The following is an 18666-nucleotide window of genomic DNA, read 5'->3' as shown; positions in this document are numbered from 1 at the left end:
ATTGCATCCTGCTCCGAAAGACCGTGATTCTGGGCAATGTGCGTGACATTGTAGCTGGTTTTGCACAAATGGGCTTCCCTAACTGCGGAGGGGCAATACATGGCATGCATATTCCGATTCTGTCACCAGACCACCTAGCCACCAAGTACATTAATCACAAGGGGTATTTCTCAGTGGTTCTCCAGGCACTTATGAATCACCATGGGCATTTTACAAACAATGCAGGCTGGTCCAGAAAGGTACGTGACACATGCGTCTTTCAAGACTCTGGCCTGTTCAGGAAGCTGCAAACAGGGACTTTCTTCCCGGACCAGAAGATCACCGGAGGGGAAGTCGAAATGCCCATTGTGATCCTGGGAGATCCTGCCTATCCCTTAATGTCAGGACTTATGAAGTCATACACGGGGCAACTCGACAGCAGCAAGGAGCAATTCAACAACAGGCTGCACAAGTGCAGAATGACTGTTGAGTGTGCTTTTGGCAGTTTAAAGGCCCGCTGGTGCTGCCTCTATGGGAAGCTGGACCTTATTCAATATTCCTATGCTTATTAGCTTTGTGCTGTACACTCCATAATATTTGTGAGTGGAAGGGTGAAAGCTTCACTCAGGGCTGGACCGCTGAGGCTCAATGCCTGGAGGCTGAGTTTGAACAGCCAGAGACCAGGGCTATTAGCAGGACACAGCACGGAACCATAAGGATCAGGGATGCCTTGAGGCAGCAACTTGAAGCTAAGCACCACTAATATTCGTTGCTATGCTCGGGAGTGCGGTGCTTGTAATGCTAAGAGGTGATTGGCGCACATGATGCAATATGCGGGTTTAACATAATTGTGTGTTGCTTTGCAGGGCTCATTTTGCTTTCAGTTAATAGAATAAAGATTGCTTTCAAGCCAACGCAATTCTTTTATTAAAAGACAACAACTGTAGGAGAGAGTCAAATAAAAAAAGTAGTGAGGGGGATAGGGGAAGGGAAGGTCCCAAGAGGAGGAGGAAGAAGAGGGACCCGGGGCTGGCTAAAGATTTGTGTATGTCCAGGGATCATACCCAACCTTCTCCTTGGGAGTACAATGCAACACAGACAATACTGATTCAGTGATTTAAAACACAGCCAGTACTCTCACACCTGTCACTAACTGGCTGATGCCAGGCAAGCACACATGAGCCACAAGACCCCCAAAATGGTGAGTAGCTGCAGGGGCAGGGTAAATCACTCTTCCCGGACCCTGCTGTACACTGGGCACGTGGCTCTTGGGGAGAGCCAGCACTGTGGGGGGGCCTGATAATCATTCTTGTCCCCACACTTTCCACAGGATGTGATAATTGTGAAAGATATCTTGCTGCTGAGGGTGAGCAAGGAATCGAGGGAGGGTCTTCTCCAAGACTGCTGCTTCCACCCTGGCCCCTATGCGGCTCGTCTGTGTGCAGCAATGGTACCTCCTCTTCCCACCCTCCCCGTGACATAGTGGAGCAGGAAAGTTACCATTAATAGGGCAAGAAACAAAGCAGCTCTGCTGAAGAACCTGCGGCAGCAGATTGCCCAGTATCTCCACAAGAGTTTCCTGGAGATCTCTGAGGGAGATTCCCATGAGGTGAAGGAATCAATCAACATCCTGTTCCGCCACTCAGACTAGGCATGTGGTGGGAGACAAACCTGCTTTCTGCAAACCTCCTGCCCCCAACTCCTTGCTTCAGCAATTCCCAAAATCAAATCCACTTACCGAAGGCCGCCTCTCCTGTTTGTGCTTTGCCAACATCCAACAGCTGTGACTAGCTAGCCTCTGAGTTATCCTCTGCCACCACATCCTTGTCCAAGATTTCCTCCTCCTGGCTCAGTCCACTCTCAACTGGCACGTGAGCCACCGAAGTATCCACGGTGGTCTTCATATGGTTTTCATAGTGAAGGTGGGGTCACAGCTGAGTATTGCATCCAGCTCTTTGTAGACCCCGCAGCTCATGGGCGCAGCACCAGAGCAGCTGTTTGTCTCCCAAGCCTTGTGGTAGGCATTCCGCAGCTCCTTCACTTTGAGCCTGCACTGCAGTGTGTCCCGGTCATGGCCCCTTTTTGTCATGCATCGTGAAATTTGTCCGTAGGTATCATAATTCTTACAGCTGGAGCACAGCTGTGACTGGACGGCCTCCTCTTTCCCAAATGTTGATGAGTTCCCGCAGCTCAGCATTTCTCCAAATGGGGGATTGCCTGGTGCGTAGAGCAGGCATGGCCACCTTAAGGTGACCAGAGAGAAAGTGTGAAAAATCAGGACAAGGGGTGGGGGGGTAATAGGCACTTATATAAGAAAAAGCCCCAAATATCAGGACTGTCCCTAGAAAATCGGGACATCTTGTCACCTTAGGCCACCTGGAAAGATGCACTGAGACCCCTGCACGTGTCACTGAGCAAATAGGAAGGGGACTTTCAAAATTCCAAAGGAATTTACGGGGTGGGGATGACGATTGGTCACCTGAGGGCGGGGCAGTAGAGTTCAAACCGATGACCAGAGAGGCGAGAACAGGCATTGTGGGCCACCTCCCGGAGGCCAATCACAGCACTGTAATCGACCACGGTGTCTACGCTGGCACCGCAGCGCTGTAGCCTTGGCACAGAAAGCTGTATGCCTCTTGTTGGGGGGTTTTTTCCAAAGCACTACAACTGCGCGGTTCCTGTGTACTAAGTGGTTTGGCAGTGTGTACACCTTGGGAGTTACAGCGCAGAAACTTGCTAGTGTAGACAGGGCCTCAGGAATCAAGTTGGATCAGTGAGGCGTGGTCTGCACCTCAAATGTAGGTTGACCTACCTATGTTGCTCAGGGCTGTGAAAAATTTCAAGTCCTCTATGGTGTGGAAGAGTCAACCTAACCCCCACTGTGGATACGGGTAGATCAGTGGAAGAATTCTTCCATCAACCTAGCTGTTGCCTCTTGGAGAGGTGGATTGCCTTTGTAGACAGAAAAACCCTTTCTGTTGCTGTAGCAAGAGTCTGCACTGCAGTACTTGTGTAGGTATACGCTGAGTCTCTCTGTCTTGAGAAAAGAGCTCTGTCCTTTGGGGAGGAGGCGATTACTTTGTCTTCTTCCATTAGTCAGAACCTAAGAACTGATTTGAAACTTCTTCTCTCCCACTCAGTTCATATAGGTCTCTGCCCCTAATTATATCCTTCCTGCCTATAGTACAATTAAACTACACACAACTGGTCCACTGATTCTCTTGTTCCGCCACAACATATGTGTAAAGCCCCTCATCCGACAAGTCTGCAAATATCGAAAAACATGTTTAACTTTGGGAGTAGTCCTATTGAACTTGTGTATGTTTTTACAGGACTGGGCTACAGGCTGTGCATACACTTAATATTTTTAGAAATTCTTGCACAAGTGGTCACTGCAGCTTCAGCAGTGCTGGTAATGGAAGAACACAAGTGCATTTTAACCTCTGCTGCCTGCATCTAGTCTACATTAACGTTCCCACCATTGTGAGTACTAGTAGAGCAGCAGTGGTCATAGACAAATGGTGGAAGAGTTTCTGAAAATGCTTAGTGGAGATAAGGCCTAAATGCAGAACGCTGGTGCAAGAATGGGTTATGATTAGTACATAGTATTTAAAGGGCTTGTGTGGAAGAAACTGGAACCCATGATCCATTCACAGATTTTGATAATCCTACATACCACATGGTCTCCTCCTGTTGCATTTCCAGCTGAAAATGCGATTGAGTAACTACTTATTATTTGCAAAAAGAAAAGGAGGACTTGTGGCTAACAATTTGAGACTAACAAATTTATTTTGCATAAGCTTTCGTGACCTACAGCTCACTTAATTGGATGTGTTCAGTGGAAAATACAGTGGGGAGATTTATATACACAGAGAACTTGAAATAGTGGGTGTTACCGTACACACTAATGAGAGTGATCAGGTAAGGAGAGCTATTACCATTGGGGGGGAGGGGGAACCTTTTGTAGTGATAATCAAGGTGGGCCATTTCCAGCAGTTGACAAGAACATCTGAGGAACAGCTGGGGGGAATAAACCAGACTCCCAAGGAGAGACTGCTGAATTGGAATTAATTTGCAAACTGGATACAATTAACTTAGGCTTGAATAAAGACTGGGAGTGGATGGGTCATCATACAAAGTAAAACTATTTCCCCATGTTTATTCCCCCCACTACCCTCCCCTCGCCCCGCTGTTCCTCAGACGTTCTTGTCAACTGCTGGAAATGGCCCACCTTGATTATCACTACAGAAGGTCCGTTCCCTCTCCCCTCGCCCCCCGCTCTCCTGCTGGTAATAGCTCACCTTATCTGATTACTCTCCTTACAGTGTGTATGGTATAACACCCATTGTTTCATGTTCTCTGTGTATATAAATCTCCCCACTGTATTTTCCACTGAATGCATCTGATGAAGTGAGCTGTAGCTCATGAAAGCTTATGCTCAAATAAATTTGTTAGTCTCTAAGGTACCACAAGTCCTCCTTCTCTTTTTGCAGATACAGACCAACATGGCTGCTACTCTGAAATCTACTTATTGTTTGTATTTATTACTTATATAGTGCCAGCAGCATTCTGGAATCTGTAAAGACATCAGAAAACAACCGATGGACATTTATCCCAGTTAGTTGTTATGTAAGATGTAGTGCACTAAGTATGCTGATTATTTCTTAAAGGAGGAATGAGAACATGATTTTATATTACATTTCATTTGCTGTTATAAATTTGACATCAGCTCTGACCTTTTTGGTGAATCTTAAACTGGGTCATGGCAAGTTTTTTATTTAAAACTGTTGAGTAAAAAATCATTCTTGGTATGATTAATTAAGTTTGTGGAGTTACCCTACCTGCCCCTCCGGATGGATTTAACTTTGTAGTCATGTTTTTGTTTGTTTAATTATTATTTGTATTATGTTAGTATCTAGATGCTCCATTCAGAATTGAGGTCTTGTTACAATGTGTGTTTTTGTACATTATTCTTCATGCACAAGAACATGACAATTTGAAGTATTATTTCGAATACATGTTGGAGGATTGGGAATTGGGTTCTTGTTAGGTATACTGTAATTTTAATTTGCATATTTCATTAGGAATGCTCCCATCCTTGAAAAACTTAGCACATTCCAAAAAACAAAACAAAAACCCCTAAGCAAGTGCAGTTTTAATTTCATTGTGCATTATGTCCCTATGAGGGAAAAGCATACCTTCTCCTAGTAAGAAGCCTAAAGACCCCCTGAAGATGCCTCTATGCAGGAGGTTTTTCCAAAAAATGTTCTCCAAAAAGGCAATTTTTTCCATAAGAAAACACTTGCTGTGTTTCTGTCTGCCTCTTATTACGAGGGTTATTTGCCTGAAAACAGCTCCTGTGTTTTCAGGCAAATGTTCCACATAATGAAAAGCAGGTGGGGAAAGACTTAGAGTTGCGTAACTGTTTATAAATGGAATGTGCTTCATGAGGTGTTAGTAGCATGTTAAATTTACCACCTTTGGAACAACTCTGGCAGCTTATTTATATTGGCACACATAATGTGGTCCAAAATCTTCAGGAACTCTCTCTCATTCTAGCATAACTGATTTTATTTTGGTTAGTGCTAGTTACTGGACAATGTCAAACTCCTGTCAAAATCATTGGGGTGGAATTCAAGCAGTTCTTCTGCAATAACTTGCAGGATCGAGGCCTTACTGACCTAATTGGTATCAGTTTCTTATGGGATTCTGTATGATAGATTAATAACCACAACACTTGTATCTGTGTTGGGCTGTTCGTGAGGCATGGTAATTGGTATTGTCAGACAACATGCATGTATTGTAGGTGACTTTCTTTAAGAAAAAAGAAAAGGAGTACTTGTGGCACCTTAGAGACTAACCAATTTATTTGAGCATGAGCTTTCGTGAGCTAGCTCACGAAAGCTCATGCTCAAAAAGCTCATGCTCAAATAAATTGGTTAGTCTCTAAGGTGCCACAAGTACTCCTTTTCTTTTTGCGAATACAGACTAACACGGCTGTTACTCTGAAACCTTTCTTTAAGAAGTGTTCACTAACTAATATAAATGTTAGAGATCAGTATTCAGACTATAAGGTCTGTATAGTTTGATGTCCTAGTCAATGTGAGCATCTTAATCCATGAGTTGAAGCTAATGGGGCTTACTCCATAATAAGGTGCTACTTGGTGTGAGTAAGGGTGTGAGAATCTAACTGAAAGTGCCTGCCTATCAGCTAGCATAAGAACCACTGCATTATCTTTCCCTTTCTTTTGAGGATGCTGGGCAAGAAATGCATTTTGACCTCATTCAGGAAGAATATCAAATGTGAGGGAACAGTATTCAGAACCATCAGTATTTTTTTATGTAGAATGCAAGAGGAGTATTGATAGGCTCTTCTCTTTAAATACAACTGAACATAATGTGATTTCTTTCCAAGAGTTGATCTTTTAAATTTTTTTTTTTTATGCAGTTCAGAGAGAAGCGATGACAGTAAAACTGTTGGGATTCCTGGCTAGATGTTCCCATGTTTTAATGAAAATATGTGAATGCCAAGGCCGTCATAAACCTAGGCATCCAGTGTTGAAACTAAGCAATGATGTTGTCAGGGCATCATTCAGAACTCTAGCACCAAACAAAGACTTGAACTTGTGCACTCCTGAAACTGCTACCTGTTGCTTGACAAATCTGTGTGTGCGACTCAAGAATTGGCAAATGTCAGAAGCAAAAATTGTGAATTACCAGATCGGAGAAGTTTATCCTCCATTCAGGGACCATTTTGATACTCTAAGGACCGTGAACTACAAGCATGGACTAAGTAGTGCTAGAAAGTTTATGAAAATACCAACAAGACCTTACTCAGTTGTACCAACTAGTAAAATACTGCCAAAACAAAGTATTCTGCCAACTAAGAGACCACTGAAGGCACCTAGGACCAAACAGCCATCCAGAGCTAACCAGCCACTAGTGTCAGAAACTGAGGTAAAGTATAAAACTTATGTTGTCTGTTATGTGGAATGTTAAAGGAACACTGTTAATTTAGTTTAGGTTCCAATTTTTTTAACAAACACTTTTCATAAAATTAAGTGAACTCTTTTTTTGGTGGAAGGAGGAGGATTTAAACATTCACATACGTGATTGTGAACACGAACAGTAGGACTATGCTGATAGAAGAAAAACAAAGTGAAATTCACTAGAAATAAGAATGTTATTGTCTAAAATGAAGCAGATGCAGCAAGCAGACTGCACAAATGGTGAGAAGAAAACCATATTATTAGAACAGAGTAAGGTATAAAAGTTTTTTTTAATGGATTTAGCTTATGTCCCTCTCTTGAGGTGTTGAAAGAGAAAATCTGCTCTTCAGAATCATTTAATCCTTGAACACTCTTCTCTTTCTGCCTCAGTGATTAACTGTCACCATTTAAAAGGCTTTTATTCTTCTCCATTTTTCTGCTGTTAAGAAAGTAATATGAAGGTATACAGAATAAATTTCCAAATCGGTTTAAAAAAATTTCAGTTCAGGGAAGAAATAAGCAAAAATACTTAGGAAGTTTGTTTAGCTAGACAACAGAAGTATAACATTTTTTCTTTTTTGAGTCTGATTTTGCTATTCTTATCTTTAAAGGGATAGTTACATCATGTCAAGCTAAAGAGAAATAAATTATGCAAAAATGTTCCTTTCATTGGAAGCTCACAATATTTTCCTATAATCAGTCCTGAATTAGTGCATAGTTGTTGCATATACATTTCCCTAGGGGTTGGAGAAGGACAGCTATACATTTTGTATAGCTAGTTTCTGGATCTGAGAATAAGCACATCATTGCACTTAGTGTTTGTGATACAATCAATGACAGGACAAATCTTGCTTCCCTGATTCATGTGGGAAGTTCCATTGAAATCAGTAGAACTACTTGAATAAGTTGGGTGAGGAAGATTTGGTCTGACATTTATAAATGAAGGTAGTGTTTGTCACAAAGCTCTGCAGACCTGTTGGTTAAATAACTCCCAAATGATGGCAGAGGATAGAAATTGCATCAACAGAGCATGAGGACTGAATCATTCAAAAGGAAAAACTTGTATGCTCTTAAGAAACCATCTGGCATTGGGGTAAAGATGAGTAGTATGCCAGTGTAGTGTATGTTTGTGGGATTCAATCGGAACAAATCAATCAAGAAATCCATTTAACAACAACTGTCAATAGTCTATAGATATCTTTGCTACCCATTTCGCAGCGAATACTAGACCATACTTAACGTTTTGCTAAATGATGACCAGGAGGGGGTTATCGTTGAGCTGAGGCTGAAGCATATGTCTACACTACAGTGTAAGCCCATGCTTGAGCCTGGAATATGGTTACTTTGATTCGGGTCTGCACATTGCCATGTGGACGCCAGAGCCCTAAGTTCAAGCACAGGTTAGAAAAGTCTTAATGTAGGGTTAAAGTACAATGTAGATGCTCAAGCTTAGGGTTCCCTAACACAGTTCGGCTGACTTGAGTCCCACAAACTCTGGGCATACCTTTTGAGGCTTGTGAAAAGCACTATACAAAACTAACAAATTGCTTAATTTTTTGACACTTCCATAAGCAGAATATGCATGTAAAAATATGAGGTGCAGCTGTGATTTTTCCATTGTCAAAAGGCAGAGCAAACTGTCTGAAGTACTGAAATAGTACTTCTTTCAGAGGAAGCTTTCACATTTCAAAACATTATGCCAGAGGTCACACAAACTCAGGCCTAATAAAAACATTTGTTATTTCAGAAATGACTTCTGTGCTTTTTCTTAACGTACAGCTCCACCTACTGGAATGCTGACATTTTGTAACCCAGCAAAAGGCTGACACAGAACACACTGCAACAAGAACATATGTTGACATTAAAAAAAAACAAACTTTCCTTACATTGTACAAAAAGTCTCTAAAAGGCGTGTCTGAATCTCTATGGATAGTAATTCCATGCTCTAATAAGAATATAACAGTAGGGATCTATTATCAATCACCCGACCAGGACAGTGATGGTGACTATGAAATGCTAAGGGGGATTAGAGAGGTTATCAAAATAAAGAACTCAATAATAGTGGGGGATTTCAGTTATCCCCATATTGACTGGGTAAATGTCACCTCAGGACGAAATGCAGAGACAAAGTTTCTCGATACTTTACCAGCTGCTCCAAGAAGCAGTCACTTACAGGAACCCACAAGGGGAAAGGCAATTCTTGATCTAGTCCTGAGTGGAGTTCAGGATCTGGTCCAAGAAGTAACTAACAGGACCGCTTGGAAATAGTGACCAAAATATAATAACATTTAACATTCCTGTGGTGGGAAAAACACCTCAGCAGCCCAACACTGTGGCATTTAATTTCAGAAAGGGGAACTATGCAAAAATGAGGAGGTTAGTTAAACAGAAATTAAAAGGTACAGTGACTAGAGTAGAATCCCTGGAAGCTGCATGGACACTTCAAAGACACCATAATAGAGGCCCAACTTAAATGTATACCCCAAATTAAAAAACCACAGTAAAAGCACTAAAAAAGAACCAGCATGGCTTAACAACTGTGTATATATAAAGTCTGCTGCAGTTTCCACGGTATGCATCTGATGAAGTGAGCTGTAGCTCACGAAAGCTCATGCTCAAATAAATTGGTTAGTCTCTGAGGTGCCACAAGTACTCCTTTTCTTTTTGCGAATACAGACTAACACGGCTGTTACTCTGAAACCAACCATGTAAAAGAAAGCAGTGAGAGATAAAAAGGCATCTTTTAAGAAGTGGAAGTCAAATCCTAGTGGGGTAAATAGAAAGGAGCAAACACACTGCCAAATTAAGTGTAAAAATGTAATAAGAAAAGCCAAAAAGGAGTTTGAAGAACAGCTAGCAAAAAACTCAAAAGGTAATAACAAAATGTTTTTTAAGTACTTCAGAAGCAGGAAGCCTGCTAAACAACCAGTGGGGCCCCTGGACAATAGAGATACAAAAGGAGCACTTAAGACGACAAAGTCATTGCGGAGAAACTAAATTAATTCTTTGCTTCAGTCTTCACGGCTGAGGATGTTAGGGAGATTCCCAAACCTGAGCCATCTTTTGTAGGTGACAAATCTGAGGAATTGTCATAGATCGAAGTGTCATTAGAGGAGGTTTTGGAATTAATTGAGAAACTCAACAGTAACAAGTCACCGGGACCAGATGGCATTCAGAGAGTTCTCAAAGAACTCAAGTGTGAAATTGCGGAACTATTAATTATGGTTTATAACCTGCCCTTTAAATCAGCTACTGTACCCAATGACTGGAAGATAGCTAATGTAACGCCAATATTTAAAAAGGGCTCTAGAGGTGATCCTGGCAGTTACAGACTGGTAAGTTTAACATCAGTACCGGGAAAATTAGTTGAAACAATAGTAAAGAATAAAATTGTCAGACCCATAGAAGAACATAAATTGTTGTGCAAAAGTCAACATAGTTTCCGTAAAGGAAAATCATGTCTTACTAATCTATTAGAGTTCTTTAAAGGGGTCAACAAACATGTGCACAAGGGGGATCCAGTGGACATAGTGAACTTAGATTTCCAGAAAGCCTTTGACAAGGTCTCTTACATAAATTAAGTTTCATGGGATAAGAGGGAAGATCCTTTCATGGATTGAGGACAGATTAAAAGACAGGGAACAAAAGGTAGGAATAAATGGTAAATTTTCAGAATGGAGAGGGGTAACTAGAGGTGTTCCCCAAGGGTTGGTCCTAGGACCAATCCTATTCAACTTATTCATAAATGATCTGGAGAAAGGGGTAAACAGTGAGGTGGCAAAGTTTGCAGATGATACTAAACTGCTCAAGATAGTTAAGACCAAAGCAAACTGTGAAAAACTTCAAAAAAATCTCACAAAACTAAATGATTGGGCAACAAAATGGCAAATGAAATTTAATGTGGGTAAATGTAAAGTAATGCACATTGGAAAAAATAACCCCAACTATACATACAATATGATGGGGGCTAATTTAGCTACAACTAATCAGGAAAGAGATCTTGGAGTCATCATGGATAGTTCTCTGAAGACATTCATACAGTGTACAGCGGCAGTCTAAAAAACCTAACAGGATGTTAGGAATCATTAAAAATGGGATAGAGAATAAGACGGAGAATATCTTGTTGCTCTTATATAAATCCATGGTATGCTCACATCTTGAATACTGTGTATAGATGTGGTCCCCTCATCTCAAAAAAGATACTGGCATTAGAAAAGGTTCAGAGAAGGGCAACTAAAATGATTAGGCGTTTGGAATGGGTCCCATTTGAGGAGAGATTGAAAAGACTAGGACTTTTCAGCTTGGAAAAGAGAAGACTAAGGGGGGATATGATAGAGGTCTATAAAATCATGAGTGGGGTGGAGAAAGTGAATAAGGAAAAGTTATTTACTTGTTCCCATAATATAAGAACTAGGGGCCACCAAATGAAATTAATGGGCAGTAGGTTTAAAACAAATAAAAGGAAGTTCTTCTTCACTCAGTGCACAGTCAACCTGTGGAACTCCTTGCCTGAGGAGGTTATGAAGGCTAGGACTATAACAGGGTTTAAAAGAGAACTAGATAAATTCATGGAGGTTAAGTCCATTAATAGCTATTAGCCAGGATGGGTAAGGAATGGTGTCCCTAGCTTCTATTTGTCAGAGGATGGAGATTGATGGCAGGAGAGAGATCACTAGATCGTTACCTGTTAGGTTCACTCCCTCTGGGGCACCTGGGATTGGCCACTGTCGGCAGACAGGATACTGGGCTGGATGGACCTTTGATCTGACTCAGTATGGCCATTCTTATGACTTCTGCAAGATGACTGATGTAGTCCCAATGAATGGAGCAGAGTGAATTGATTCAGCTCAATCAATTGATTTAAATAGGCAAGCAGGAAACCTTGATTTAAATAATTGATTTTAATCTTGTTTTGCGTTTCTGTTCTTTAGTTATTTTTCTAAAATTGATTCTCATTGGTTAGTTAATCATTGAAACATGTTGATTTGCAACATAATATAGTGGATTGTTTTTGTTTTTTACACTAAATTTGGTATTTCTTTTTGCTAACCATGGAGATAAACTATACCTACACACATTTAGGCAGTTACATAGCTTAACATACATTTATTCAGATTCTTAATTATGTTAAGAAATGTGTCAATCATTTTTGATTCACTAGATTTTTTTTTTTATTCTTGTGATTCATGTCAAGCTGCCTTTGGTTGAAAACTGGAAATCAATTAAAATACACAACAATAGCATTTTAAAATTGCTGTTCATTAGTTAAATAAATCTACCTTAAATGTGCTGGACACAGAAGAAAAATTTATCAAAAGATGTTTTGCATTTAAAACTGATTTATTAAACAAAGTATCCATGGCTAGGGATTGAACCTTTTCTGATCACCGTGTCTTGCAAGGTTTTAGAACTAGTAGATCTCATCCTTACACCATCATAGTTTGGAAGAGGAAAATGAGCTTTACTGATCTTAACTCCCAATGAGTTTCTCAACTTAGAATGAGCTAGTCATTGAACTGACCAGATAAATAAACTGAAAGGAAGAAAATATTTTCTTTTTACCTGCAGAAGAGGCTACTCTTGTTAAAAGCTGGTTTAGCACTTCAGCAAAGTCTGGTTCCAGGTGCTTAGCCAGTAGGTTGACTTTCTTTAAAACTTTGGCAGCAAACATGTACTGCTTGAATATTTTTATTTATATTATTTCAATAAATTAAGGTAAGTTTAGGCCTTAATATAGGTTATCATAATTTCAAATTTAATTTCCCATACATTTCTTTTTAAATATAAACCTATTTAAATGAAAAAAAAAAATCTGTTTTTTGTGGAGTTCTTAACTCTGTTTTTATCCACCCTGAAATGGAAAATCTTTGAGGTATTTTTCCAAGGTGTCATTTGTTTTCCTCACTAACTTTTATTCTGCATAGGCCCTTACACCGTGGTATCTGAGTGCCTTTCAGTAGTGTATTGAACAGTGTGACTATACCTCTATCATGTGTTGTTTGTTCTCTCAATCTCCCCAGAGGGAGGAGCATATATAGTGTAGGGTTTTTTTAAAACTGTTTTAAAAAATATATATACATGTTGCTATATGTTCCTTAGAGAAGGCAATGCAAAGGAAATGTGTCTTGCACTTGTAACAGAAAGTGGTAATGTTTGTAATGGTCCTTAGTTCCTGTGGGAGTTCATTCCACAGTCTCAGACTGTCCCCTGAGAAAGTTCTGTCTCCTGCACAGATGAGCTTTACCCTTATTGTAGAGAGTTCAATAGAGTAGAGTAGAGAGTGCCAGAGGAATGTGGTTGTCAACCATGGTCTTCATCCCAGAGCTTTAGGCAGTCTTAGATATCCTGGCCCCACGCCATGGAGCACCTTGAATATGATTCAGTTCTATGGGAAATCAGTGTAGAGAGCAGGGGACAACTTTTGTGTGCTCACAGCCTGTGTGGTTGAAGAGAGATACTGTAGCATTCTGCACTAGTTGGGGTTTCCTGAGTGCTGAAGGTTTTATGCGCAGGTATATTACATTGTTGTACTCCAGCTGAGAAGTGACTAAGGCTTGTATAAATGAGGTTAGGCCATCATCTGCCAAGGTGGGACAGAATCTCTTAGCCTACTGGAGGTGATAGAAAGCATTACTCATGAATGCTTCTGTCGAACAGTTTAGCATCAATGAGGAATCCAAGAATACTGCTAAACTATGAACTTCAAATTGACCAATTTTGAATGTGTACCTTTCACCAGTGGAGACTGTGCTGTGACTGCAAACTCCTGAAAATGCTTTTCTCTACCCACCATCACCACCTCTGGTCCTTGAAAAGCACAATCTACTCTTCCTTTGCATATCTTGAATAAACCCAGAACTCTTCAAACATGCAGGCTATATGATTATCACTGCAGTTGTAAAAGAGCATGCTGCTGTATCTGAATCATAAGTAGCCTTTAGAGAGTGTTTGACTACATCCTGCCTTTTGGAATGATGGCTTTAGGTTCCCTCTTTAGGTCTTCTGGCAGGTGATCCATGAGGGATTTCAGCTTGTTCTTTTGGAAGTAGTCTCATCTGGAAGTAGTCTGGCCAGAAGAGTTAGACAGTTAGACATCCTCATTCACAGAATAGATGAGGAATAAGCCTTCTTATCAAGGAGATTCAGTTTCCTTATACTCTGTCATCAGGAGAGGATTTTAGTATTTCTTCAGCGACTACTGAATACTTGCTGCGGGGTGCTGGTAGAAATATCCCAGCCATGGCAGTGCAGATTTGTCTGTGGTAGTCTGTCAGCTTTTGTGGAAGAAACTAGGATGAGTGGATGGGTTACTTGCAAGTCCTTGGATTGACCAAACAAGTCCTCAGTGATTAGTGGTATCACTATTCTGTCTAGCTGCTGTGGCCACAAAGTATGAAACAACCTCCTGTTCAGCTGTCTAAAGTGGTAGCTATGCAGGCTAGTAAGAACTTGAATTTTAAGTGCAGACACAGTAGGTGAGGTGGTTCTTACATTCCTAAGAGCCAATGAAGACTGAATCCCTATAGGGATGCTAAGGAATAGGTTCTTCTTCCAGGTTTCCTGTTTTAAAGATTCAAATCCTTCAGCTAGTGGGGCAGAGGATGCGGTCTTCAATGGAAACTGGAGAACTACATTTAAGAACCAGAGTCCCCAGCTTTGTTACAGGGCCTTTTTCTAAGTGTTGATATTCAAGGCTGTCCAAACCATTCTGCTAGTTCCATAGGGATAATGTGATGAACAGCAGTTCATTCACCCTGGTGCTTTAGACTGACTGACTTCCTTCTTCCCCTTCAGTCCAAGGTCTTAATGGATCCACACCTCTGCTTGGCTTTTGCCAATGAAGAGGGTCCTGGTGCTCAGTCTGAGCTTCTCAGAGAGCCTGCACAATCAGGGAGGACGAGGTAAAGGTAGTACAGGAGAACACGTTCCCAGCAAGTGAGTCTTTGAGGAAGATGAGCCATTGTGCATGCATTGACCTCTCTGCATTACACAAAGAGGGCACATGTGAAGCTGGTTACCTTACCAGCCATCCTTCAGTGCCAACTGGAGGCATCCATAGCACTAAGAGAGTAAAACAACAAATTTAAATTGAAAAACTGAAAACCATGTTATGGGGCTTCTAGTCTAAAACAAGTGACAAAGAACTGTGTAAGATGGAAAGCAACTAGAGCAGAGATGGGCAAACCACGGCCCATGGGTCACATCCGGCCCGTGGGACCATCCTGCCCAACCCTTGAACTCACAGCCGGGTAGGCTATCCCCCTTTCCCCGCAGCCTCAGCTCGCCGTGCCGCCAGCACTCTGAGTGGTGGGGCTGCAAGCTCCTGCTGGGCAGCGCGACTGGCTCCAGCTGGGCAGTATGGCTGCCAGTCCTGGTGCTCTGAGCGGCATGGTAAGGGGGTAGGGAGCAGGGGGGTTGGGTAAGGGGCAGGTGGTCCTAGGGGGCAGTCAGGGGACAGTTGGATAGGTGTGGGGCCTGTCAGGGGGCAGGGGTGTGGATTGGTGGTGGGGTCCTGGGCGTGGGAGGGGACAGTCAGGGGACAAAGAGCAGGGGGGGATTGGATGGGTCAAGGGTTCGGGGGTCAGTCAGGGGGCAGGGGCTAGGCTGTTTGGGGAGGCACAGCCTTCCCTACCCAGCCCTCCATACAGTTTCAGAACTCCAATGTGGTCCTCAGGCCAAAAAGTTTGCCCACCACTGAACTAGAGGAAGGTTGAGGGTTTCTGACTGTGTACAGCTAGCTGGAAGGAACTGAGGGATAGAGCTCCTGCTCTCTCTGTAACCTTGGGCCCAAATGTTTGGGACCATGAGGGATCATTTTTGCAATTCCAATAACCTAAGCTTTCTAGAAACTTAGGGTAAAGACATGGATTTTATCAGCGCGAGAGTGTATAGTTGTACAAGAAATACTCTTAAAACCAGAACTTTATTTAAACAATTCTAGCAAGTGAACTGGCAACAAATACCTTCCATTGTTAAGTTAGCCTTCCAAAATGGTCATGAACATTTACCAGATACAAAACCATTCACTCATTCTTAATATAAGGGTGATCTTAAACATGAATATTTTATTTGCTTCTCAAATTAAGCTCCTTACCCCAGATGAGTGATGAAGTAGAATTTTTCTAGGCTGTGTTAAACGTAGAATTGTAACAATCATTGAATTGATGAGATAATAAGATTAGGGCGGGGATAAGAAAAAGGCTTACATTAAAAGGAAACTAAGTTTTGCTGTATGGGCACTGATTCACATAACTGGGTATAGGCATCTCTGTGAGAAAGTAGGTTCTCATCAAGTTACATGGGGTTTGATAAGTATCAGGAGTGACTCTCGCATACAACATGAAATGCACGCCCAAAAGTAAAAAGCCTTTTCCAGTAGTATTATAATCAGCTGCAGATTGCCAGTGTGTTTCATTTGCAACTGTGTGACAATACACTTTTTTCATCGATTACATTGTGCCTACAGTTTGTTTCAGTGTGGTGTTTTAGGTATTTAACATATGTTCTTTGAATATTGAAAGATTATGGCAGTTGTCTGCTGTTCTGCATTAGGAGCAGTGGAGAGCACACTGTTCTTTCATGAATACTGTGCTAGCTCTCTGCAGCGTGAAATGTATCCCCTACAGTTGTCCATTTCTATTGATTGGTGCAAAGCACGGAAGGGCTATGGCCCATTCTGCACTCCAGCCCTTTTTGAGGTAGTTTACATCCCAGGGATTGCAAATGGGGGGTAGGCTCTGCACTGACAAGAATATTGGGCCTGCTGTTGTGACTAGCCCTTGCTCAGGAGACATGGGGTGGGTAGGAACTGGCCCTATTACCTTAGTTTCTTAAGGGCCTGATCCTCAATGGGAGCCTTGCCATTGTTTTCACTTGGGAGCAAGTCCTAAGTGATGTACAAAATTAAGTAGCAGTAAGAGTGGAAGGATGGTCTTTCTGTTAAGGCACTGGACTGGCATTCAGGAGACCTGAGTTCCGTTCCTGGCTTTGTCATAAGGCGACTTAAGGCACATCACTTTATCTGTTGCTCCAGTCCCCTATCTGTAAAATAGGGATAATTATACTCCATTATCTCTTAGGGACAGGATAAATTCATTAGTGTTTGTGTGGTGCTCTGATATTATGGTGATGACCACCATAGAAAAACTAATAATTAAATGAATGTCAAATCATATAACAAACTTGGCCACAGAGCCAGACATATATCCTGTAAACATGTCACTTCAGCATCTTTTTAACCCAAGCTTGTATTCCTTTGGCACAGGATCTGATGCAGTGCACAGCCTTCGCAACAGCAGATGAATATCATCTTGGTAATCTGTGTCATGACCTGACTTCATATGGATATGTTGAAATAACAAGTTTGCCTAGAGGTAGATTTTTAAAACCTATTTTGAGCAGCTTTATCTTATTTTGGGAACAAAATATGGGTGAGTTATATAGAAAAGTAGTAGTAATTTTCTACACTCTCATATGTACTTTGACATAGTATCGGAATATTTTGATACCTTCTAACAAAATTGCCTTCTCACAATTTTCTTAATAAAACAAAAACTGAAGACAAAACAAACCTTTGGCAGAGCAACATTCTCCGTACTTGCAAATAACTTATGATTTTCCAGAAATGACAGAGCTGGTTGGAAAATAGGATCCCTCCTCCCCACCAAAAATAAATTGCCCCGAAAAAATCATTTTGAAAGTTTGATAAAAGAATTTCTATTTTTGCAAGAAGTTTCAAATGGAAGGTTGTTCTGTTTCTAATCAACATTTCAAAACAAAAATGAAGTTTTTCATATTTTTTCTTCCTTTATGGCACTTTTCCTGGTGAGGGTTGCAGCGGCAGCATGGAGAGTAGGAAGGACCAGACGTCCTTTTCCTCCGCAACAGATTCTAGCTGTTGTCCCACAACTTTTAAACAAAATAAAAAATGGTGGGATTTTTGATAACCAAAATTCTTCATTTTGAAAAATGTCGGAAAAAAATAAATTGTCAAATAAAAATTTCTCAAATCTTTTGACAAAAACCCTCCTTTCCAACTACAAAATTTTTTAGTCTGAACATTTTTTGACCAGCTGTCACGTATAGTAAGTGCTAATATAAGAAGGTAGCTGGTAACTTAAGATGATAACATAACCAATAAGTTGTAACCTATATATTGACTACAAAAGGTCTAAACTAGAATGCAGTAATATACCATCTGTTCTGCAGCCTACTTGTTATGGGAAATACGAAGCTTTTTCTAGTAAGTAGTCCTTTGCCATCAAATTCGGCAGAATTAAGCTTTCATCTGAAAGTTTCTAGATATTATAGTTATGAATATAGCACAGCAGTAGTTTACATGCAGATTGTCATCTTTAGTCTGCAGACAGTTCTAATTCCTCTATAGTTGCTCATAACTTTACCAATCTGCAGCAAAATGAAAGCTGACCAGTCTTGGCAGTTTCACAGCTGTTAATCAGAGCCCTGCAGATAAAAGTAAAAACACATCTTTCACTCTGCTCTTGCTTGGAAAAGCTAAGAGGCATTGTTGCTTTTTATTGGGGAGGAAGCTTGGGATGGGAATAGAATAGTGAAGACATCTTTTGTGGGAAGCTGAATAGAGCAGTGGTGATATCCTCAACCCACCCATCCACTGCAGGGGTCTTTGGGGTGGAAAGGAGGGAGGGAGGGAGGGGATGCGGTTTCTTTCCTGCAGCCA

The 18666-nt window shown here is 41.2% G+C and overlaps 1 protein-coding gene across 1 annotated transcript in view; it reads left to right on the top strand.

Annotated features, from left to right (window-relative positions):
• RMND1 (required for meiotic nuclear division 1 homolog) overlaps positions 1–18666 on the top strand; it is a 50765-nt gene that overhangs the window by 5220 nt on the left and 26879 nt on the right. Inside the window, 2 exon segments of the mRNA XM_077813215.1 lie at positions 6428–6936; positions 17233–17341. Coding sequence (XP_077669341.1) covers positions 6428–6936; positions 17233–17341 — 618 coding nt within the window.

Source organism: Eretmochelys imbricata, chromosome 3 (assembly GCF_965152235.1).
Source record: "Eretmochelys imbricata isolate rEreImb1 chromosome 3, rEreImb1.hap1, whole genome shotgun sequence".
Lineage (NCBI taxonomy): Eukaryota > Metazoa > Chordata > Testudines > Cheloniidae > Eretmochelys > Eretmochelys imbricata.
This window is presented reverse-complemented; position numbering and strand designations above follow the sequence as displayed.